The sequence below is a fragment of the Scleropages formosus genome, chromosome 21 (genome assembly GCF_900964775.1).
Source record: "Scleropages formosus chromosome 21, fSclFor1.1, whole genome shotgun sequence".
Classification (NCBI taxonomy): Eukaryota; Metazoa; Chordata; class Actinopteri; order Osteoglossiformes; family Osteoglossidae; genus Scleropages; species Scleropages formosus.
The window spans coordinates 15668299-15693623 of record NC_041826.1 but is presented as its reverse complement, the minus strand read 5'-3'; the positions used below and the strand labels follow the sequence as shown (position 1 = coordinate 15693623).

Genomic DNA, 25325 nt, shown 5'->3' with positions numbered 1-25325 from the left:
TCCAAAGGGAGTAGTCGAGGGACAGGCGAGGGTCAGGCGATCAGTAATCAGAGTACACAGGGCGAGGCGAGAATCTCAGTCAAAACACACAGGAGAAAGGTCAAGATCAGAAGGCGTAACAGGAATCGCAATCCGGAATGAAACGGAGTCCCTGTCTGTTCTGCATCCCCTTTTATCCCCACTTCCATCAGGGAACAGCAGGTGTCGCTGATGTCCTGGCTGCTGGGGACGTGACAGAACCCCCCCCGACGAGCGTCTCCAGACGCTTAGACAGCGGGCGCCCCCAGATTTTTACCATTTACCATTATTATATCTACGATTTTTATTTCATCTAAGCCATAAATGATAAATGTCTTTTTTATTAAGCTTGTATTGATTCGGTCCATTACACTTACATTTCTTAATTTTAGCAGACATTTGTCTCCAAAGCAACATACAGCTCAGAGAAAAAAAAATGACATGTCATCAACAGTCGGTGAAACATAGTGTGAATAGAATAGAAATATGTGTTGATGGTGAAGAAGAAAAAGAAAGCAGAAACTGGCCTGAAGCTGAAAAACACTGACCATCCTTATGAGATGAATTTTTCGATGGCATTAAATGGAAGGTTGTGGTTATACAATTTTTATATTCATTAATTTTAAGAAAGTTTTTATTTTGTAGTTTTGATATTCATTTAAAAAAAAGTTTTATGACATCACATCTGGTGTTTGGGTCCAGGATACAAAATGCACACAGACCACCACAACCTTGCACCGGAGATTGTCTAAAACATGCCTTCACTGACAAACACAATCTTTCAATTCTGTCTCAACAGCTTAAACAGCTTTTGTCAAATCTACATTTACATTTATTCATTTAGCAGATACTTTTCGCCAAAGCGACGTACATCTCAGCAAAAATACAAATTTTTTGATTACATTAGGAAAACGAGACATAGCCCCAGACATGTGATTCTTAAGTAAACCTAGTTTGTTACTTTCCAATAGATGCACTGATGTTCATAACTGAAGTAGGTGCATAAAACGCAGGTTAGATGAATCCTTATAACCTTCCTACAAAAATTTTTTTTTTTCTTCTACAGTCAAGGTACAGTCAACTAAATTGAAGGCTTTTCTGAACATTAACTTGAAACCTGAGGTATTACATAAAGGTACAAGATGATAGAGAAGCAGCAGTTCACCAATAGGCTCAAAACTGATAGCTGTAGAAGCCATTGGATCATCTACAGCTTATTCATCTTTTTTTTTTTTTGATTCTTTTGGACCTTCTCCTCTTTTTTGAGACTTAAGGCAGCGCTTACCATTCACAGTTGCTATCTGTACCATGCTGAGAGATGGTTGATAGCGTAGTGCTTAGTGCTGGTGCCTTTAGTTTGGAAGGTTCAAGATTCATTTCCTACTATAGTAGCTCTGTGCAAAGTGTTTACCATCAATTGTGCCTATAAAAAGAATGGCAAAATAATTGTAAGTTATCAGTATTTTGTTGAATAAATTGTAATTTGCTTTAGAGAAAAGCATCAGCAAAATAAAGATATAAGATTCACATCAACAGACACACATTCACACTTAACAAATCGCAACATTCTAAAAAAACAATACATACACACTCTTTCTGAAACTGCTTGTCCCAAGCGGGGTCGCAGCAAACCAGAGCCTAACCCAGCAGCACAGGATGCAAGGCTGGAGGGAGATGGGACACCCAGGACGGGACATGTCCATTGCAAAGCATCCCAAGCAGGACTCAAACCGCAGACCTGCCAGAGAGCGGGACCCGGCCAAGCCCACTACGTCACCACACCCCCTGCTGAAAGAACAATAGTAATAATATTAAGAAGAGAATAACAGCAAATCCCAATTTGTGAGACAAATTTATAATATCTTTGAATGTCAATTAACCCTATCCAGGAAAATATACTATAAGCTATACAGCACTGTTTATTTTCCTCTTTTGCTCTAACAGCACTTTTTTTTTTCATGGATCAGAATGGATTACCAGCCCACCAAAGGTGTCTGGCTCCACATACTGTCCAACTCAACAGATAAAAAATTTTTCCATTCATCATTTCCAACAATTAAAATCTTTATTCAATAAATAAATCCTAAAAACCGTTATGCCAATGATTAAATCAAGAATAAAACAATAAAATAAATAAAACCAACTAAAATAAAGACTGCATGGCAGGACCTTTAAAACACTAAAAACATACCCAAGGCTTAAAACCATAAATAATTAAAAGAAACTTACCTGGTAACTCCACCACTCAAGAGGAGCGGTCCCCTGGCCTGTTCCCAGGGTGTTACCATACACTTTACCTACCATTTTTGGGTGTTTTTCTTTTTACAGCAAGTCTCCCCTATTGATGTTTTAGTGGAGCAGGTGAATGATACAAATACATATATACACACACACACACTTTCAGAACCGCTTGTCCCATACGGGGTCACGGAGCCTACCCAGTAACACAGGGCGTAAGGCCAGAGGGGGAGGGGACACACCCAGGACAGGACACCAGTCCATCACAAGGCACCCCAAGCGGGACTCAAACCCTAGACCCACTGGAAAGCAGGATTGTGGTCCAACCCACTGCGCCACCACACCCCCACAAATACATATACATTTAACCAAATATACAAACACAATTAGGAAAATTAATAGACACCCACACACAGTAAACTAACCTAAACTACACTAAACTAAAGCATAAAATAAATGAATAAATTAATACAAACACACTACACAGGTAGTCATTTAAGTGCCTAATTACAAGTGCAATAAGTGTTATAAATTATATAGAATTGTGCAATTAAATGAAGTGTGTTAAAAGAGATATGAAAACCTTACAAGCAGTTTCAGACTTTCTGTGTGTGTGTGTGTGTGTATATACATACTGCTGATAATGCTTTTGTTTTCGGAAATGCCAAATGAACTCTTGTTAGAATTTTTTGTCTTGTTGTTCCAGTTCTGGGGGGGGGGAGTGGTGGCGCGGTGGCGCAGTGGGTTGGACCATGGTCCTGCTCTCCGGTGGGTCTGGGGCTCGAGTCCCACTTGGGGTGCCTTGCAACGGACTGGTGTCCCATCCTGGGTGTGTCCCCTCCCCTCCTGCCCTGCGCCCTGTGTTACCGGGTTGGCTCCGTGACCCCGTATGGGACAAGCAGTTCTGAAGATGTATGTATGTATGTATGTTCCAGTTCTGTAAATTAAGAAATGAGAGAATCTTGTTCCTCATCCTGTGTTTGGTTTCTTACTGCGAACAATCTAAAGGTCGCCAGTTCTGCCTGGGTCTAACACTTTGGTTAATGACCACTGAAACTGCCGCTTGCACATACGCAAGGGATGGATGAGGAGTGCCACGAGGGCAGGTCCGAAGCTTATTTATTAACCAGTAAGATTGCGGCACTCCTCCAAAGTACGGTTCATAACCTTTGGGATCGTGGCATACTTCAAAATGTTAGTAACCTCTGCTTTAGAATCCCACATCTGCATCTAAGTCTCTCTTTCTGCTGATGTAATGCAAACATTGTATTTTCTGTGAGATTTACATATCTTAAAATTCAATTCAATTAAATTTATTTTTATAGAGCGCTCTTCTCACGCAGTGACACAGAGCACTTTAACACAGGCATAACGCAAGAAAAACAAATACAAACAAAGAAGACCGTCGATTAATGGCTACCATAATAAAGTACTTTTATAGAGCTATAAGTATGCCTACAAGCCATCAGGGAAAGGAACAAAAACTCCCAACTGAAAGTTGAGGGAGAAAAAAAACCTCTGGGGGTCCACGGGCCAGTGTTTGACCACCCCTCCGGGGCATTCTAGATTAAGTAACAATTGTAAGCCAGTTTAACAAGTAATAATGTTACTGTTGCTAAATGGTATTTTGGATCCCCAGCTCAGCATGGAACATCTCGTTCATCATGACAGTTGGTCATCATCCTCAGTCAGCATGGGATTTGTCTGTGACCAACAGCCAGCCTCTTCAAGTCTTACGTAGCGAGGCAATGCTCAACAAGAAGAAAGAACACAGTTAGTAATTTGTTACTTAAGTTGATTTATTATGCATTTTTGTAATGTTTGTAATAAACAACCAAGGCAAGTGGAATAACATTTCGAGGTGAAATGCCTGAATGAACATGTAAGTCTTTAGTTGGGATTTGAAAACTAAAACAGACGGGGCATTTCTGACAGTAACTGGTAGACTATTCCACAGTGTGGGTGCTCTATAACTAAAGGCGCGACCTCCTACTGAGGTCTTATTGATCACAGGTACTTTAAGGTAACCTGTATCCAATGAACGAAGATATCATCCTAGGATATAAAAATCAGTAATCTCACAAAGGTAAGCAGGAGCAATGCCATGTATTGCCTTATAGATCAAAAGAAGGATTTGATAGTCAACTCTAAATGTGACCAGGAGCCAATGCAATGATTTAAGTACCGGTGTTATATGGTCATACTTCCTAGTTCTAGTGACAATTCTCGCAGCAGCATTTTGTACCAACTGTAGTCTGCATACAGTCTGGTATGGACAACCCGACAACAAAGCAGTACAGTAGTCCAGCCTGCTTGAAACAAAAACATGAACCAGTTTCTCAGCATCCCGTCTACATAGGAATCACCACAATTTAGCTATGTTTCTTAACTGAAGGAAGCACGACTTAATCAAAGCATTTACATGAGATACAAATGACAGCTTTCCATCCAGCAGGACACCCAAATCCTTGACACAATCTGTATGTTTGAAGCCAATACCATTTGTTGTAAAGATTGAGGTGATTATGTCGAGATTTTGCCATCACCACCCACCACAAGTACCTCTGTTTTACTGGCATTTAGAGATAAAACATTTTTATTTATCCATAATTTTATACTGGTAAAACAATTAGCTAAAGACACCAAATGTGATGGATCATCAGGCTTAAACGATACAATAGCTATGTGTCATCGGCATACGGATGGAAATTCACATTGTGTTTGCGAATAATGTCACCCAATGGTAACCTATAGAGTGAGAACAGTAATGGCCCCAACACAGAGCCCTGTGGCACACCATACTGAACCGTAGTTGAGATGGAGGGGGTGCAGTCATCAGATTTTAGTACAAATTGTTCACGGTTAGCTAAATACAAGTCAAAGCACTTCAGAACGGTACCTCTTAGTCCAACCAGGTTTCCAAGTCTACTCAGTAGGATACTATGGTCTACAGTACCAAATGCAGCACTCAAGTCCAGTAACATAAGAATAGAGATCTGACCAGCATCAGAAGCGATAAGAATATCATTAAGACATGTGAGCGCTGTTTCAGTGCTGTGACCAGTGCAGAAACCAGATTGAAATTTTTCAAATATATTATGATGAAGATATTTTACAATTTGGGAAGCTATGATTTTTTTCTAGAATTTTGGATAAAAACGGTAAATTAGAGATGGGTCTATAATTACATGAGTTATTACAATCCAGATCCGATTTCTTCAGTAGGGGTCTAATAACGGTGATTTTAAAAGCTTTTGGAACACAGCCATTTTGTAACGACGCATTAACAATATTAACAATAGGTTCTGCAAGCATGGAAACTGCTGCTTTCAGTAATTTACTGGGGATTGGGTCTAAAGGACAGGTAGTACCTTATGGTACGGACAACTAATGTTATATATCTTTAAAAAGGCAAAAAAAGATGTACGTCACTTTTTGGAGAAAAGTGCTAAATTAATAAATGTACTCGCCTACTTTCATGTGCACTTGTCAGACTTCTTTTCCTTTATATTTACTAGTTTTGTTTTATTCTGTCTTCATAAAAATAAGACAATCCCAGTTCTAAAGTGACTGCTTAATGAACTTAGAGCACTGCACTTACACACTCATGCTGTCTGGACTAGCTTTCTCCAGATGTACAATCTAAAACTGACACCTGCTGGAACAGCATATTATGACACGCAGCACCGTGGGTTTGCAGGGGGCAAGGAAGAACGTGGAAGGACGCTCATCTCAAACGTTTTATCTGAACACCGGCATACAAGGAATTCCCCCCCCCCACACACACACACACGGAGCAGACCCCGGTCCATTAGAATTGGGAACCACACATCCAGGTCAATAACCATAAACACAGGAGCTCTGCAGGGCTGCGTGCTGAGCGCCATGCCTCTACGCACTATTCACCCATTATTGTGTGGCCTTCCGGAACAACACCAGCATCATCAAATTTGCTGATGACACAACAGTCATTGGACTGATAACGGGAGGCGATGAGTCGGCATACAGGAGGGAAGTGGCGCCACGACAACAATCTCTCCCTCAATGTCAACAAAACAAAGGAGTTGATGATAGATCCACGGAGAAGGAGGGCGCAACACTCATCACTGCATATTGATGAGACAGTGGTGGAGAGGGTGAGCAGCTTCAGATTCCTGGGTGTTCACATTACTGAAGATCTCACAACACATCACATCTGGTCAAGAAATCACGTCAGCATCTGCATTTCTTGAGAAGGCTGAGGAAATTTGGCATGCCAAGCCGAATCCTCAGAAGCTTCTATAGGTGTGCAATTGAGAGCGTCCTCACCAGCTCTATCACAGTGTGGTTTGGAAGCTGCACAGTACAGAATCGTAAGGCGCTACAGCAAGTGGTGAAAGCTGCTCAAACCATCACTGGAACGTCCTTACCATCACTGGAGAGCCTATACCAGGCCAGAACCATCAGGAGAGCCATTAATATCATCAAGGACAACAGTCATCCCCAGCACAGCCTTTTTGTAAATTTGTGATTTATGCCCTGTGTTCTCCTTGTGTTTTTCTTTCCTTATGTCCTGGTAATTTATGTCATAGGCTATTGAGAGGATTCACAGAGTAAGAATCTCATTGTACGGTGTAACGAACTGTTTACTGCACACATGAAAATAAACTCTTGAATCTCGAAGAATGGATCGACAACCCACCCAAGGGTGTCTGGCTCCACACACTGTCTTACTCGACAGGAATAAATTTCTCCGTTCACCATTTCCGATAATTAAAATCTTTATTCAATAAATAAATTAATCCTAAAAACTGCCACGCAAACAATAAAATTTAAAATGAATACTGAAATCAATAAGACCAACTAATATAAGAACCACATGGCAGAACCTTTAAACCACTAAAAGACATACCCCAAGGCTTAAAACCATACTTAATAAATAATCAAAGAAAAACTTACCCAGTAACATTTACCGCTCAAGATGGGCGGTCCCCCGCCCTGTTCCCAGGATGCTACCATACACCTAACCTACGAGGAAATATGCTCGCAGTACAAAGTTTTTTTTTTTAATTCCAAACTTTACTAAATAAAGTTATCAATAATACACACAACCAAAAACAAACATTAAAATCCACAATCAAAGAAACCCAAAACCATTTTCCTACAGTTGGTCAACAAAATTACTAAACAACTATTACATAAAATATATTCTCAAGACAAAGTCTTTCCCATAACAATCCCCTTTCTGGCTTCAAAAAATATAACTGACCCATGTCTTCCCCACACCAACATACCCACACAAGGACTGTCCCCCAATAGCAGCTCAACCGAAGTCATCATATCATATAGATGCTTCCTTCAAAACACATAAAATACTTCTAAATTACAGTATAAAACTTGATCATACCCCTAAAAACAAATAAATACAAAACAGACATACACATGAGTAGTCATCTATATAAAAGCTCAAAGTGCACAGAATGACCTAATAAAACAAGGCCATTAAAATCTGTAGATAAAACGCTATACAAATAAAACCCACACAAGTTAAAAGAATAAGTTAGTTAAAAGTGCACAAACCCAACAACATAAAATTACTGAAATCTGTGAATAAATACTGTACAAGTAAAAGCCACACAAACAAATATAAAAGAAGATAAATATACAAAGGGATAAGATACAAGAAAGTACAATATGTTTTAAAAGAATGCAATTCCATAAAGCAGATGCCCATCCTCAGAGCTTCAGACACATTTATCCACGAGGCCTTTCCATCTGTCCTTTGCCTCGTGGTAGCCCCAGGCAATCAGATCCCGCTTCATTCTGAACTTCAATTCAGCTCGGATTTTTAAAAAGACACCATAAGCTCCCGTTTTCAACCCCTTTCGGACAAGGTTAATGCGTGTATTCCACAATTCTTTCTTTGTCAAACACACAATCAACCAAATCCTACCAGAGGTTGCTTTGTTTACCTTGGGGGACAGTCCCTTCATGATATTATCAAAAGTCAATGCCATCTCACCGTCTAACTCTTCGCACAAGGGCTCAACCAATGACCAGACTGTCCCGGCATAACCGCAATCCCAAAAAACGTATTTAATCGTTTCCGCACCCAAACACTGGGGTTGCAGGCAGTCGGGACGTCCGGTCAACCCATACCTGTAAAGTTTCTCCATTACAGGTAGTCTATCATGGAGGCACTACCAGTTTAAATCCTGCAGCCTATTGTCAAGCCCCTTTGGCTGAATTCGGGCCCAAATGTCTTGCCCAAGGCCTAACATCACTCACGTTCCCCTCCTCTCCAACAAGGCATTATATAACACTTTGTGCTTGAGGAGGGTATTTGCATCAGTGTCTCTTGGAATGAGCTTGCTCCATTTCACCATCTGTTTATAGTGATCTGGCAGAGACTCGGCCTTTGGTCCAGCATTGGACTGCGAATTCACCAAATGCCGCAACGGGAAAGACAGCCAGAGGCGAATAAAATGTTGGTGTGGGTGTTCCAGGGGAGCTGACAGACGGAAACAGTGCTGCGCGAAAAAGGCAATCAAATTTTAAGGGGAAATCAGGAACCCCCCTTCCGCCCCTGTCCTTCCCTAGGTACATCACCGCCCTCCTCACAAACTCATGCTTCCCACCCCATACCAAGCCACACACGTCTTTCACAAACTCTTTTTTTAAATTCCAAGGCATGGGGTAGACATGAGCCAAATAAAGTAAGGTCGGGAGGACGTCAACTTTCAAGATCAGTGTTTTACCCAGGAAGGACAGGGACCTTGCCTTTCACAGCCCCATCTTCCACCTAGCTATCACAAGACGCTCCTCCCAGTTGACCCGAGCTGCTCCTTTTGAACATTGAACAAAGAAAACTCACACCCAGCACTCTGAGGGGACCACTACAAAGTGAGAGAGCATCAAAGGTATCTTTTCGCGCTCCCCAGAATCCAAAGTACCTTACCTCTGTCTTCCCGAGGTTGAGCGCCGAACCCGAGGCCCTACCGAACGTCCAAGTCAGGCGCAGCGCCTGGGCGAGTGAGCGGTCAGAACATACAAACAGGACTGTATCATCTGCATGTTGGGCCAATTTAACAGTCCTGCCCCAACCCATCTATTCCCGGGTGGGCTTGAATTGCCGCCGCCAACGGATCCATGTACAAAACGTAGAGGAGGGGAGAGAGTGGACACCCCTGTCTGACCCCACTCGTCTGGGGCAACCACTCCCCGAGAAAGCCGTTAATAATAACTCGGCTACCAACCTCATTATAAAGTGTTCGGACCACCCGAGAAAAGTGGAGCCCAATCCCAATCTGCCCAAAACATTAAACATAAAAGTATGGTCCATCCAGTCAAACACCTTCTCCTGGTCCAGGCTGACCAGCGCTAGGGGAATTTTTCGGTCCTCCACCCAGGAGATCGCGTCTCTAATAAGATGTAAATTCCAGACTGCCGAGCGCCCGGGAACCCCGCACATCTGGTCTTCATGGACCAGGAGGGTCATAACTTCCTCAGACGCTCGGTTAGGATTTTAGCAATTAACTTTACGTGGACACACAGCATGATCAGGGGTCTCCAGTTGCTCAGATCGGCTTTATCGCTTTCTTATGCAACAAGGATAAAACCCCCGACCTCATGCTGTTCATTAACTTACCTCGGGTCAGCACTTCTTCCACAACCTCAAGGAAGACACAGGGCCCAGGACATGCCAAAATGTGGAATAAAATTCCACCGGCAGTCCGTCCAAGCCTGGGACTTTCCTCCAGTTCATTGTAGAAGCACATCAGACAGTTCCCCCAGAGTGATGGGTGCCTCTAGGCAAGCCCAGGAATCAGCCGGGAGGGTCGCCCGCAAATGCTGGAAGAAAGAAACCCCTGTGACAGGGTCAGTTTCCCTTCCCTTAAAAAGACTTTTGTAAAATTCTGTAGCAATCTTAATCATCCGGGCCGTATCCTTAACTAGCTCTCCTTGCCTCGTTCGCAAAGAAGTAAAACCCATATCATGTTGAAAGCCCCTCATTTCATTAAAGAAGAAGGAGGAACATTTTTCATCTTCCTCCAATTCTCTTATTCGGGCTCTTGCAAGGAGAGCACTAGCTTGCTGGTCATATAGTCGCCTTAATTCCGCCTTTAATTCCGCTTCTCTGTCGTTGTTAAAATCTTTTCCATTATTATGGTGGACATAGAGCTTTCCCAACTTTTTCTCCACTTTCCGCATGGCTCTGCGAGATCGAGCCCTCCTACAAACACAGTACTGCCTAGTAATGGTTTGCACCTTCATTTTGGTGGCTTCCCACCAATCCAAGGCAGAGCTACAGAAGGATTTGAGCTCCTGCCATACCTTAAAATGCTCATAAAAAAGGTCCCTGTACTCTTTCTCCTTTAAAACATCTACGTCCAGTTTCCAATACCCAGGACCGTGCAACGGGGCCTCTATGGAAACTGTAGTCTCTACCATCAAATGGTCTGTCGGCCAATGAGGAGAGAGATGAACCCGTTCAAAAACAACAGAGTCGGAAGCTAAAATATAATCCAGGCGACTTTGTGCTCCTCTACTATTAGACCAGGTAATGCCCGGGTGACTGGGGTTGCATACTTTAAAACCGTCAGAAAGCCCAAATCTGAGCACAAAATTCTTAAAATGTTTGATGCTAACATCCTCTTTACCCTCCAGATATATATTAAAATCCCCCCAAATTATTAAGTGTCTATTACAGACACAAAAGGGGGTTAACTCTTCTAAGAGAGATATGCGGGATGCGGCCTCTACCGGAGCGTAGACACACATTGCACAGATGCGCTGTCCCCTCCAGGTGGCGTCCACTCCCAATACTCTAACCTCTAGAACTGTAAACGTGCCTATATTCTCAAAGATTCGTTCTCCAAAAAGAGAATGCCAACACCTGTTGAGTGGACGCCACCCACACTCCAGTATGATCTACCTTTCCTCCAACCTGAAGAGAAAACGGCCACATCCCACTGGTCTTGAAGATGGACTTCCTGTAAAAAACATAGCTGGAAGGTAGAGGATGCAAGCCTGTCAAACACTGCTGTAACGTTCAAGGCTAAAATTTTAAAATCAGCCATAAAATGGGCAAATTAAATAATTAACCAACCATAAGAACAATAAAAACCCTACTAAAATTCATTAAAAACAAATTTAAAACAAAATCATTCCCCTCCCGACATTTCTATCATACTCTGAAAGTCTACAGCAACATATGGCTGCTATTAACATCATCATTCTGGTCTGAATAAAGAGGGGAACTCATCATACTGTAGGGGGGTGCAGGCACAACCGGCCAATCCGTATGACTTCCATCCCCTACCAGCAAACATTGATCTCGGTCCTCCTCCATCTTTGCTGCTGGCTTTTCCTCTTTCCTGCTCACCCCCTCCTCTTTTCTGGTCTTCTTATATTCCTTTGGAGTAGGGCCTTTACTACTTTTCCCATTTGTATCCTTTTGGGTACTCTGGGCTTTGGTGGGCGTGGTCCTTGGGGTCACAAACATCAGGTGTTCCTTCTCTATTGCCAACTCTGCATGCACCTGTTCCTCAGCAACATCGGGTTGAGCCAACATTTCTTCCTCCCTTCCGCCAGACACCCTGCTCCCCGACATGGCGTTGGCATAGGTGGGTTTCCTCTGAGAGCAGGTGCGGGCAAAATGATCTTCTGCCCCACAGACATTACACCTGCGTGGACCATTACAATCTCCAGCCATATGACCTTTCTCCAAACAGTTATTGCACCGCATATTGGTGCACTCAGCCCCCGTATGCCCAAACCCCTGACACACTCAGCAGAAGGGTGGCTGGTTAGAATAAAATAAATAGCCCTTGCTTGTGCCCAAATTAAAAGTAGCGGGTGGGTGGTGAAACCCATCAAAACCTTGTGGATCAGGGAGCAAACAGACCCGAAACTGTCTTTTCCCATTCCAAAACCCAAGTTCATCCCTCATGTCTTTGTGACCCGGCAGAACTTCAACATGCCTTTGTAAAAATTCTCGTATCGACTCCGCCGTAATAAAAACGTTAAAAACATGCACAGTCACTATGCACTGGTTATTAACCCAGCGGTTCTCAACATCATAAAATTTCAATGCAGAGTGATCGGCGAGGGTTCTGCAACTCTCAGTCATCCTTTTAAAACAAAATTTTGTAGTTAGAGTGACGTCAAAGAACCGCAGCCGGTTATTCCGTTGAATGGAAATAATGTCCTCCACAGTAAGGCCAAGGAGACCTAAAATTACCTCTTTTATAAAGGTAAGTCGATCATGGAAGTCTCTATCTTACTCCTGGGATCTCCAATAAAAACCGGCTGTATTTTTCAACGGTCCTCTATCCGCTGACCGCATTCCATTCAGCGGGAAAGAAGTTCTGCCAGTGCCCATTGTTCTGGCCACCCAACGCCACCTACCGTTACCCATCGAAAGTTCCTCCATTACAGATGGAGTCCTTCTTGGCAAAAGCTTCATATTTAAACTAACATAAAACTAATAAAGGGATTTAGGAAACAAAACACTCCTGCTCACCCCATAGCAGCAGCAGTCATGCCACCCACTAGACACACATTAGGATCGCTAGGCTATCCAAAAGAAAAAAAAAGCTTTCCATAGAATAGAGAATCACCCGATGCCAGCAGCGGACAAGCCACCTACTAGGATCACCTCTATCTTCTCTGAGCTATGCAGCAGCACCTTGTGGTGCCAAAAAAAAGAAGAAGAGGAGGGAAAAAAAAAAAAAAAAAAAACTTAGCCAAAAGGTCAAGATACTCTCAGTACAAAGAACACATTTGTTTAAACACCGGCACTTTTAACCAGCCTAGGTGGTAAACACACAGACACCCCATCATTTCCCCCAGAAGAACCCCCAGTGGTTGCAGTTGCACACTTACATTTCCCTTTTTTCCCATAATGCAACTATTTACAAAAAAAACATTTCCCCTAAAACACAGTAACGCGGGTCGTTGCAATATATAACAATAGCTCCTATTGTTACATTTACATTTACATTTATTCATTTAGCTGATGCTTTTATCTAACATAATTTCCCTTGTGGGATCTATCTATCTATCTATCCAAGGCGACATACATCTCATTCAAAATACAATTTGTGCATTGCATTAAGAGAAAGAGATATGGGTGCAGACATGTGATTCTTTAAGTAAACCTAGTTTATTACTCTCCACTTGATGCACCGGCGATGTTCATTGCTCGAGTAGGTGTATAAAATGCAGGATAGATGAATCCTTGGTGACCTTCCTACAGTTTTTTTTTTCCAGAAAGGTACAAAGACATTTACATAACAATACAAGAGTAGCGGCTGTAAAGGCTTATCTGGGGATGATCATAAAGTTACGGTGCATGAACATTTACACCATACATGAGCTGGAGAGATCTTGGGCAATGGGTCCCAAAAAAGTGAGTTTTGAATGACCCTTCTTGAATGTATACAGAGTTTCCACAGATCTGAAGTTCCGCAGTTTGATGTTACATTATAGCAGTCGATTATTTTATTATTTTAGAATGGTTTATCAAAAATCTGAAATAAATGGAAAAGAGTTTTGGCTAAACTTCCATAGTACATGGTTTCAATGAGAATTTGATTCTGTTCCAGATTAAATTAATAAACACGGGTGAGGGGGGTGCGGTGGCGCAGTGGGTTGAACGGGGTCCTGCTCTCTGGTAGGTCTGGGGCTCGAGTCCCGCTTGGAATGCCTTGCGGCGTTGTGTGTGTGTGTGTGTGTGTGTGTGTGTGTGTGTGTGTGTGTGTGTGTGTGTGTGTGTGTGTCGCAGTTTTTCTGCTGTCCCCAGCAATTCTTAACCAGCTGTTATGTAATGCTTTAATTTACTATTATTGCAAATATCATACTCTGTACTTTAACCCAGGAGATCAATCATTTGCGCTTGCCAGTTTAAGTTGTCACCTCTGAAAAATACATGATCTCAACTCGTCTTCACTCACTGCGATCACATCCAGAAAGCATTCCCAGGCTGTAAGTGCTTTATATTTTAAGTTCACATTATTCTCCTCTTTTTCGTACTCTAGTATTTGCGCAGGCGAGTAGAGCAGGCAATCTATGGAGCACGGGGAGCGCTACAGGGAACGAGTAATCCAATTAACCATTAAAGAAGATGAAAAAGAAAAGTTCAAATAAGTATCAAATAATCGATGAATCAATGCAGACAAACAATCAGTGTATCAACAATAAATTACTTAAAAATAGATTTTTGTGCAAATTAAAACTTGGTTTTAGTGATAATATTCCACTTTTTCTTTTTTCTAAGTTTTTGAGTATTACATCTTCCCTTTGTATTAGTGTGGATTACCATTTTTATATCTTTTCTTTGTTTCACTTTCCTTCTCATTTTACCACTGTAGCCCCTACACAATCTGTTCTCATGTTTGTATATTTGGTGTGTAAAGTTATGGGTGTAAAATAGTTGTATAAATACTGAGAGGGTTATGGTTTTGTAATCTGATGGGTTTTTTTTTGTTCCTATATTTGTAAGTTTTTTGGTGCTTATTGGCAGGAAGGCATTAGGGGCTGCCCAATCAATGCTGGTTGGGAAAATGTGCACGACCTTGGCCGGGGGGGATGTTCCAAGAGAAGATATTGGAAAACCAGAGTTTTTCTTTTTTTTCTGAGAAGAACGAGCTGGTTTGAGTTCATTTTACTTCGTTGTTCTGATAAGCTACATGAGCCAAACAGGGGGAAGGGGGATGAGAGGAGTGTTGAGGAAAGTATGACCAGACCGCAGAGAGAGTCACCAGTGGTCATCCTCATCACTCCACCCTTGCTGGAGAGCGAAGGATGTGAGGACAGGTCGCTGTTGCGTCGGTGGTGGAGAATCAGTGGTGTCTACAACAACCAACTTTGAGGATGCCTCTACTGCTGCTTCCCCAGCTGCGGTGTATGACTTTCACTAGGGTGAGGAGAGGCCCACTTAGCGTCTTGCAGCTATACTGTTAATGTGAGCGTAAACCTTCCATCATGCATCACATTTAGCAGACTCCGCCCCTTTTTCTTTCCCTTACAAAAACCCCTTACCCACACAGACACAGAATGTCACAACAAACACTCAGGTAAATGTAAACCCAAAGAACATTTAACATAAAACTAACTAATTATAACATTACCATAGTCTCAACAATAGAAAACGAACACTTGAACCCGTTTTTTTTTTTTTTTTTTTTTTTTATGACTCGGCCTAGACTCTGGTACCGTCCTAGTAATGTTAAAAAAACATCAGAATTGAGCGGGTGGGCTACATCACTTTCACTTACTGGTAATCAAATTTTTCATCTTTTTCATATCTTATATCAACATTGCTTTTTGTTACTAAATTTTTGAAACACTATTATGCTTCATGGGTGGCGCAGTGGGTTGGACCACAGTCCTGCTCTCTGGTGGGTCTGGGGTTTGAGTCCTTCCTGGGGTGCCTTGCAACGGACTGGCATCCTGTCCTGGGTGTGTCCTCTGGCCTTTCGCCCTGTGTTGCTGGGTAGGCTCCGGTTCCCTGTGACCCTGTATGGGACAAGCGGTTCTGAAAGTGTGTGTGTGTGTGTGTGTGTGTGTGTGTGTTATGCTTCATGTTGTAATAAAATGTAGGGTGTCCTCAATATGATGTAGTAATAATAATAATCCCCAAGAACAGTAATGTGAAAATGATGCATACAAATTCTTCATCAACAATTCAATTTATTTTTATAAAACCTCACTCACACTTTCAGTAACCACTTGTCCTGGTCAAGGTCATAGCAGTACAGAAACTATACTGGAAACACTGGGCACTACACCCTGGCCAGGATGCCAGTCAATCACAGGGTAGCCACACATATTCACAAATACTCACACACACACTTTCAGAACCGCTTGTCCCATACGGGGTCGCGGGGAACGGGAGCCTACCCGGCAACACAGGGCGTAAGGCCGGAGGGGGAGGGGATACACCGAGGACAGGACACCAGTCCATCGCAAGGCACCCCAAGCAGGACTCGAACCCCAGACCCACTGGAAAGCAGGACCGGTCGAACCCACTGCGCCACCACACCCCCCCCCCAGATGAATACATTTAAAGAAAAATGTTCATGCACTAAGGTGGGTGTGGCAGCGCAGTAGATTTGACCTGTGCCTGATCTGGTCTGGGGTTCGAGTCTGTATTGGGGTGCCATCCTGGGTGTGTTTCCTCCCCCTCTGGCCTTGCGCCCTGTTTTGCCAGGTTAGGCTCCGGCTCGCCCCAACCCTGCTCGGGACACACAGCTTCAGTCAATGTGTGTGTGTGTGCGCGTTTTGTTCATGCACCGTAACTTTAAGATCATGCCCGGATCATTCCTTTACACAATTACTCCTGCAATGTAACATAAATGTTTATATGTATCTCAAAAAAAACTACTAGGAAGATGATTAGGAGTCGTTGATATTCTGGTAAAGTTTTATGCAGTTATATCGGTGCATACGGTGAAAATGTCAAACTAACTGTACTTAAGAATCACACATCTGCAGCCATGTGTCTTTCTCCTAATGTAATGCACAAATTGTATTTTCTTTGAGATGTACGTCGCTTTGGAGAAAAGCGTCTGCTAAACGAATAAATGTAAATGTAAACGCAGACACTTCAAACAGTTCTGGGGTTAATCTTTAATCATGTGTGATCCTTTTGCTGTGCACCACATTCTGTGACAGATTGGTTCTACTAAATTAAAAAAATTCCATAAAGACGCTCACATTCAAGCAGCTGATAACGTAATGGGTCAAAGTGTTTTGCTTAAAAATGTGCCATTTATTTGACAGGTGAAGAACTGGATGAGAATGTCTAGAATACGTCCACTGCTTACAGTCCAGCCATGCAGAGGACTTGTTGATGAAAAGTTTCAAATTAGTGTAAAATATTTACCTCCAAAACAAGAGGTTACTCTGCATTCCCTACTTCAGTCTGAAGATAACAATTACTGGGAAGCCTTTGGATACTATGTCAGTGATGCAAAAGGAGCAGTCAAAGGTTTGGTATAATTTTTATATTTTCATGCTCTGTATATACAGTTAAAAGCACTATGGCATTTAAAATTTTGCACATACAGTCCTACAGGATTCCACAATTCTTTCAATCCATTATCAGAGAGCCCTACAGCACCACTTTGTTTTAGGAAAGTTCTAGTCAATCCTAGTCTGTCGAATGTGTGGGCAGCGGAAGGGCATTTTTGTAATTTTCTTATTTATTAATCATGTACTGAACGAAACTGAACATATTCATTATAATTCTTTAGGTATTTTCACAGTTTTTTGCACATGTATTGCTTTCACTGACTGTAAAAATGTAGGATTCAAGAGTTTATTGTCATATGTACAGTAAACAGTTCGTTACATCATACAATGAAATTCTTAATTCCACCTGTGCAAAAAAACTGAAGTTCCAACAGAATCCAGTAATATAACAAATATGATTCTAGGATTAGTTCTAAAGGTTAAAAAGCAATAAAACCAGAAAAAAAGAATCCTATATATATATGTATATATTTAAAAAAAAATCTGCTTTCGTTCTTACAACAGGAATCCTGAAGGAAAAGTCATTCATAAAACCAGTCTTGTATCCCCCACTGTGAAAGAACATCCTTTAGAATTACTGCGTAGTAAATTTACATATTTAGCTGATGTTTTACTCCAAAGCAACTTAGAATATAAAGCTACCTATAATCATTTACTAGAGCAATTTAAGGTAAATACTTTGCTCTAGGGGACTACAGTTGAAGGTGGGATTCAAACCTGCAACTTTTGGGTCCAAAGGCAGGAATCCATGCCTAAGGAGATGAAGCAGTTTTTAATTAAAACATTTATTTTTAATTCGGTCAAATTTCAAAATGGTTTTATATCTTACACGAGCTTCTCAACTTATGAAAAAAATTGAGCCTAAAAGTCTGTTTGTAACTTGTCGGTTCATAACTCCAACATCACTCTTACTACAAGTCACAATCAATAGAAGTTTAACAGTGCAGACGTCGCTCAGATAATTCAGAGGTTAGCTTCTGTAAAAATATAATAAATTTGAAAAAATGCTCTTGAAGACTGTTTATTTTAACAAGTTTCCACAAACTTTCTGTCCGAAGCAATGTACAACTCAGAGTATACAAAAATGCTTTTCATACTTAATGTTCATCTCATAGACATGTGTCTGATCATTGCCGTCTTCTTACCGATTCATATTCACAAACAGAAGATACAAACTGTCAACACGGTTTAATCAGGTTGAATTAATCCAGCTTCACGTTTTTTTTTTGTCTCATTTGGACTGACGCCTAATGAGTGAGCGTGTAAATACAGGTTGCAGGCACCCGCCTAGAAGACAACTTTTAAAAAATATGTTAAGAAAATGTAATTAAGAATAAAAATGCTAGAAAATGTTTGTACACCTGAAAAAATCATAATTCAAAACAAGGACAGGTATATGCAAATAAAAACTATATCTGTTGTTTTTAAAGGACTTAAAAGTATTTTAGCAACCATTTCTGCACCTCCAGCTAGAGATTTTCAAAGAGCAAAATGTCACTTGAAAGACCTGGTACTCGTACGCCATATCTCACAAACCGCAGCATAAATTTACCTTCATGTCAGGGCTCCTGGGTACCAGTTGTGAGAAGCAAACTTTCTGTTTCTTCTGTTAAAAGTTGCAGAGGATGCCAGTGTGGGAGGTACTTACGAGGGCATTGAGGCCATGGGTTTACTGTGGAGCATGAGACCAGAACCAGGGAGCAAACCAGGACTCAGGTCAATATTAGTGCCACCAGCACCATGCGTCTAAATTTGTTCCTATCGTTATGACTCGTATAGCAATGTTTTTAATGTTTAACTCCTATCCAGGTTGAGAAAGGAGAATGTTGAGAGTCCAGTTGTGGTCCAGATCTCTGTTTACAAGGGTCACCTCAGTCAGGGGTTCAGGAAGCAGGTGGCCTTAGCTTGTTCCACAGTTGAACGCTGGTACATGGCCCCGGGTGTCCAGAGAGTCGATGTCACAGATCCCGAGGTCCGTGGGACCCTCTTCCTGCCTCCAGGTAACTCAGGTCATTGTACAGCAGAGTAAATGCTGGTTCAAGATCAGATCTTCACACAGAAACATGTTGTTTGCTTTAAGGTCCTGGACCCTTTCCAGCAGTTCTGGACATCTGGGGAGGTAGTGGAGGGCTGGTGGAATATCGCTCTGCCCTCTTGGCATCACATGGCTTTGCTTCCATGACACTGGAGTACATGCCTTATGAAGGAAGAAAGAGTGATGTTAATATGGCCTATTTTGAGGTACAATTTTCATGTGTGTTTATTGGTATGAACAACAAAAACCTTTATTGTCCATGTTTGTCTAATTTTTCATCCTTCTGAGAAAATGTTGCAAACTATGCTGTCACCATGAATCTTTGAAAGTTCATCTCATTTATGTGTAAGCAGTTCCTTAAAATAATTTTTATATATACTATAATGTGCACATGCCCTGCAGATGTTAACTAGTCTTATTGAGTGTTTATTTCTCTCAGAAAGCCTTCGGATTTTTGCAAGAGCACTTCCTTGTGGATAGCAAAAGTGTGGCGTTACTTGGTTTGTCCTTTGGGTGCAATGTGTGTTTATCCATGGCTGTGTATTCCGAAGTTGTACAGGTGTGTATCTCGCGCTGCTCTTTGCTCGCCATAGTCTGTGCTTTACTAATATTTACAAGCTCAGTTAGCCGATGTTTTTAGAACATGGTCTTACATTTTAGTCACCAATCACACAGTAATGTCTCTGTCTTTTTCCCCGACCCAGCCGAAGTGTTGTGTGTGTATCAGTGGAACCCATCTCTACCCTGTGAAGTCATCCACTTTATCTGTTCTTAAAGAACTAGAGAAGTGAGTCCTGTTCAGCTCACTGTAACTATGGGAAATAAAGGCACACTAATGACAATGTGGTTCAGTGAGAACAACATCTCAGGTTGATATGTTCTGACCTAACCAGGTAACAACTAAGTTTTTAATGCACCTTTACTCTGCTTTTCAGACAAACGCACAAAATTCATGTTGATGAGAAGAATCGTACAATCATGAAAGGCATTCTGTTACCAGTACCAACGGATCCTAATTTAAAAACAGAGGTCACTCACTTAGACATTATAATAGATCTTTGACATTTTTTTTCTGCTTTAACTATTGGATGGCACATGGCTCAATCTTTAAATTTTTTAGGTTGGGAAGATAAAGTGTCCATTGCTTTTCATTATTGGGCTGGATGATGAGAACTGGCCTGTGGCAGAATCTATGGAGGACGTGAGTGTGATTTGGGGTTATCTCTCTGAAATTCGTCTAACTAAAGTGAAATGGAAAGTTCACTCACTCGTGCTTCCATCATTATGCCAGCATGAGCAACAGGCAGTGTAGCAGTAAAATATACTTGTACCTTGTGTTACAAACATTCTAGTTATGAATTTTCACAGATATTAATATTTTCCCATTTATTTTTAATTTCTTTCAGCATTAAAAAAAAAATTCCCTGTTGCAGAGCAAAAATAGCCCATGTTTCCCCTTTCCGCCATTAATAAACAGAAAACGTATGCCGTGAAGGCTGTGTCACAGCTTTTCCAGATGCATTTCATTAGGACTATTTTTTATTTAATATATCTGTTATTTACAGAACGTACCCAATTAATAATTACAGGTACATCTCAATTGTTGTGTTTTCGTGTTTTGGTAAATAGGAAATGAACTGTATGCTTTCATTTTCTCAAAGTAGATTAATATTGCTTCACATTAATAAAGGATAAAATAAACAGTCTGTAGAGTTCCCTGTGTCATGCGCAACGTTTGCAGACACCTAGCACTGTGTAAGCTGTTCAAAAAAAGTCACTCATTTACTTTCCTTAACTGCTTGGTTCAAGCCAGGCTTATGGTAGTTTGAATGAAAATAGCATAAATAAAGTGTTACAGCAAATTTAATTCATTATACCTTTATATGACTTCACAGAACCTAAGCAGTGAATCAATCAATCATGTATAATAAGTGAATAATCAATCATATATAGCTATATTTTGCTTTTACAGACTAACGTAGTGGTTGGACTTAGACAATTTGGGTTACAAATACACTTCTTTCCCAGTTTTGTTCATAAACTGAGGTTCAAGTATACACAAACTTAGGGTTAGTTGTTAATTTTCTGGGGGGTGCGGTGGCGCAGTGGGTTGCACCACAGTCCTGCTCTCTGGTGGGTTTGGGGTTTGAGTCCTGCTTGGGGTGCCTTGCGATGGACTGGTGTCCCGTCCTGGGTGTCCCCCCTCTCCCACCAGCCCTACGCCCTGAGTTGCTGGGTTAGGCTCCGGTTCCCTGCGACCCTGTATGGGACAAGCGGTTCTGAAAATGTGTGTGTGTGTGTGTGTGTGTGTGTGTGTGTGTGTGTGTGTGTGTGTTAATTTTCTTAAAACAATTTTTGCCTGATATGCAGTTTTTCTACTTTGATAAATGTGCTTTATGTAACCCTGACAAAGATGCAACTGAAAGTATAGCCACACATGAGCACTCAACCCCACATAGATAATTCCCTATTCCTCAGCTATGGGTTCAGAGTAATCATTCAACACAACACATAACACGGAATAACCACTGATGGGAATGTTTCAGAAAATTACAGAATTAAACAAATTCACACAAACTTAATTATGCTTATCATAGGGTTATCTTACTCTGAGAATGTCAACCAATTACAACCATGATTAATGTAAATCTAAAATCAAAACTGAAGCAGCAGATTCATTATTATAATTAATAATAATCTTTAAATCAATTCTAATTAATTTTAACAAATTGCCTGATGTCAGAGCCATGATCTGTAGTCCCCTTCTCCAGGCTGTGTGTCTTCCTACAACAGGGGAAGGTGATGGATGCTGCCCCTCCTCACTTCTTGCTTTTGCATCAAAATCATATAAAGAGCTTTAATAGCAGGAATACACTTACACTAGTGTGAATAAAGTCTTAACCTTGCGATTAAGTAAAAATGACCTCATGTCAAACTTTTGTCTGTAACACTACACAGCACCTGAAACAGCATAGTGTTTGCATGCTTTGCAGCGTGATACAGTGAGTGTTCTTAGGAGCTGTATTTCTTTAGATCATACAGTTGTGTGCAAGACGCTGGGCACCCTTGTTTGAATTTTTGACGTTCTAAGTCAAAAGAGATTAAAGCAACCTCTTCAACTCAGAAATAAACATGTTTCTGCAAATTTTAATATTCAATCATTATTCATTTGCTGAACTGTAAGAGATTGAAAAAAACAGAAAGCACAAATATAACTTGCAAAAGCTTGGGCATGCTTCTAGATGATTATTTTTTGGAAGGTCTCAGAACTTAATTGACTCATTAGGCTTTAATCCAAGTAAATTGAAGACAATTCCAGATTTTAGTAAATTCGCTACCCCTTCAAACCGCTCAAGTTGTGTCTTCACTCACATTTATTTATTTAGCAAACACTTTTCTCCAAAGCAACTGCCAATGAATTCTATGTAGTGTTATCAGCCCACACACCTTATTCACCAAGGTGACTTACACTCTTACAGATACTACTTACACTGGGTCACTCATCCATACATCAGTGGAACACACTCGATCACTGACACACTATGGGTGAACCGGTAACAGCATGTCTTTGGACTGTGGAAGGAAACCCACGCAGACAAAGGGAGAACATGCAAATTCCACACAGATGGAGCAGGGATCAAACCCACATCCTCTCACACTACTCAAGCACTATGAGACAGCAGCGCTACTCACTGTACCACCATGCCACCCACATAAGAGCTATGTATATGAATATGCTGTTAGATGCATTTAAATGAAACACCTCTTGTCAACTCCATCCTGCAGATGCAGAAGATGATGGAGGAAGCTGGAAACAGCCACCTGCTGACTGCACTCTCCTACCCTGGAGCCGGTCACCTGATTGAGATACCGTACACCCCACACTGTCGTACCAGCAGATATATTTCACCGCAACACGGGAAAAAAAGTATTACACATAAGCAAATTTTAGTATTCATTGCAAGTGAACAATAAGCAGAAAAAGAATGGTTACGAAAACTTGTAGTGGTACCTTTGAAAGTACAGGGATGTATTTTAATTTTGATTTCAGTCCAGCAAAGTTCCAGTTTAATCTGAAAAAAAATTGTAATGTCCAAATTTATAAGCAAATCAGTTTCTTTTTGATATATCAATTATATCAGACTATTTTCAGCTTTGTATATACAGTACAGCACATTATTACAGTATTACATTTGCATTTATTCATTTAGCAGACGCTTTTCTCCAAAGCAATGTACATCTCATAGGAAATACAATGTGTGCATTACATTAGCAGAAAGAGAAACTTAGATGCAGATGTGTGATTCTTAAGTGCATTTTGTTTCTTTCCACCATATGAACAAATGTTCATCACACAAGTAGCTGCATAAAACTTTATCCAAGTATCCACGATTCCAAATCACCTTCCTAGTAATTTGAGATATATAAACATTTACGTTACGTTACAGGAGTAGCTGTGTAAAGGTTTATCCGGGCATGATCTTAAAGTTACAGTGTATCAACATTTACACATTACATGAACTTAAGAGTTCATGGGCAAAATGAGTTCAGAAGAGGTGAGTTTTAAGAACAGGACAGAGATTCAGCAGTTCTGAGTGAGAGGGGAAGGCCATTCCACCACAACGGAGCCAGAACTGAGAACCTCCGTGCTTTACCTTTCGTGCGTGAGACCACCAGGTGGGCAGATGTGGAAGAGCGTAGCAGTCTGGTTGGGGTGTAGGGGTTGATCAAGTCTTGTAAATAGCTAGGAGCAGTTGCATTGATGCATTTCTAGGCCATAACCAGGGTCTTAAATTTGATCCGGGCAGGTATAGGAAGCCAGTGCAGAGAGATGGGTAGAGGAGATACATGGGAATGCTTCATCAAGTCAACTCAGGCAGCAGTGTTCTGTATGAGCTGTAGAGGTTTGATGGCAGTAGTAGGAACACCAGACAGGAGAGAATTGCAGTAGTCTGGAAGGGATGTCACCATGGCCTGGACAAGTAGTTGGGCAGATTTGGTTGTGAGTTAAGGACGGGCAGATGTTATGCAGGATCTATCTACAGGTCCGGGTTGTAGCTTCAACGTGCTGAGAGAAAGACTTGAGTCGATCATCACTCCCAGACTCTTAGCTGAGGATGTAGGCAAAATGAGTGAACTGTCCAGTTTGATTGAGAGATTGTGACAGGAAGACAGGCCAAACAGGTCACCAGACAGGAAAGAATTGCACGGAGGTTCTCAGTTCTGGCTCCGTTGTGGTGTACTGCCCTTCCCCTCTCACTCAGAACTGCTCCTGTCCCTGTTTTGGAGAGGTTGGGTTGTCGGTGGTGATTAGACATCCATGCAGAGATGTCTGACAGGCAGGCAGTGATGCATGGAAATGTCTGATGCTCCAGGTGGAAATGAGAGGAAGAGCTGGGTATCAGTGATGGGCACATCGGCGTAGCAGTGATAGTTAAATCCATACACACACTAAAACACATCCCTGTGCTTTCATAGGTAACACTGCAAGCCAGTTATTCTTGACTAAGATTAATATAACTCAAGCGAATTTTAAAATTTTTAGATTTATTTTAAATTTCAATTTTACTGATTATTGCAAATTGATAGAATCTTTGTTTTGGGGCTATTTGTCTTGCAGTGACCTTACTGTGGGGAGGTCGCACTAAACCACATGCGGATGCACAGGAGCACTCCTGGGGGGAAATCATAGAGTTTCTGCAAAAGCATCTTTATTCTGGAATGGATCCAGAGCCATTGTCCAGGATGTAAGGTCACAAAAGAAGAGCACAGCACTGCCAAAGATGCTCATGAATACGATAAATACAGGTTGCTGTTTTACAACTTAAAAATGCTGGCATGGTGTAAAACAGTTTTTAAATTTCAGTATTGTAAACATGACTGGCGTCCCGTCCTGGGTGTGTCCCCTCCCCCTCCAGCGTTATGCCCTGTGTTGCAGAGTTAGGCTCCGGCTCCCTGCGACCCCGTATGGGACAAGCGATTCAGACGGTGTGTGTGTGTGTGTGTGTGTGTGTGT

At 41.4% G+C, this 25325-nt stretch overlaps 1 protein-coding gene across 1 annotated transcript; it reads left to right on the top strand.

The window, feature by feature from the left end:
• Nucleotides 1-17040: 17040 nt before the first annotated feature.
• Nucleotides 17041-25060, top strand: LOC108933858 (bile acid-CoA:amino acid N-acyltransferase-like). The gene is made up of 10 exons (XM_018751228.2): nucleotides 17041-17230; nucleotides 18891-18990; nucleotides 19084-19274; nucleotides 19355-19515; nucleotides 19749-19868; nucleotides 20014-20096; nucleotides 20245-20338; nucleotides 20430-20510; nucleotides 23096-23237; nucleotides 24930-25060. The coding sequence occupies exons 1-10, from the start codon at nucleotides 17041-17043 to the stop codon at nucleotides 25058-25060; spliced, it is 1293 nt and encodes a 430-aa protein (XP_018606744.2).
• The last annotated feature ends 265 nt before the right edge of the window (nucleotides 25061-25325 follow it).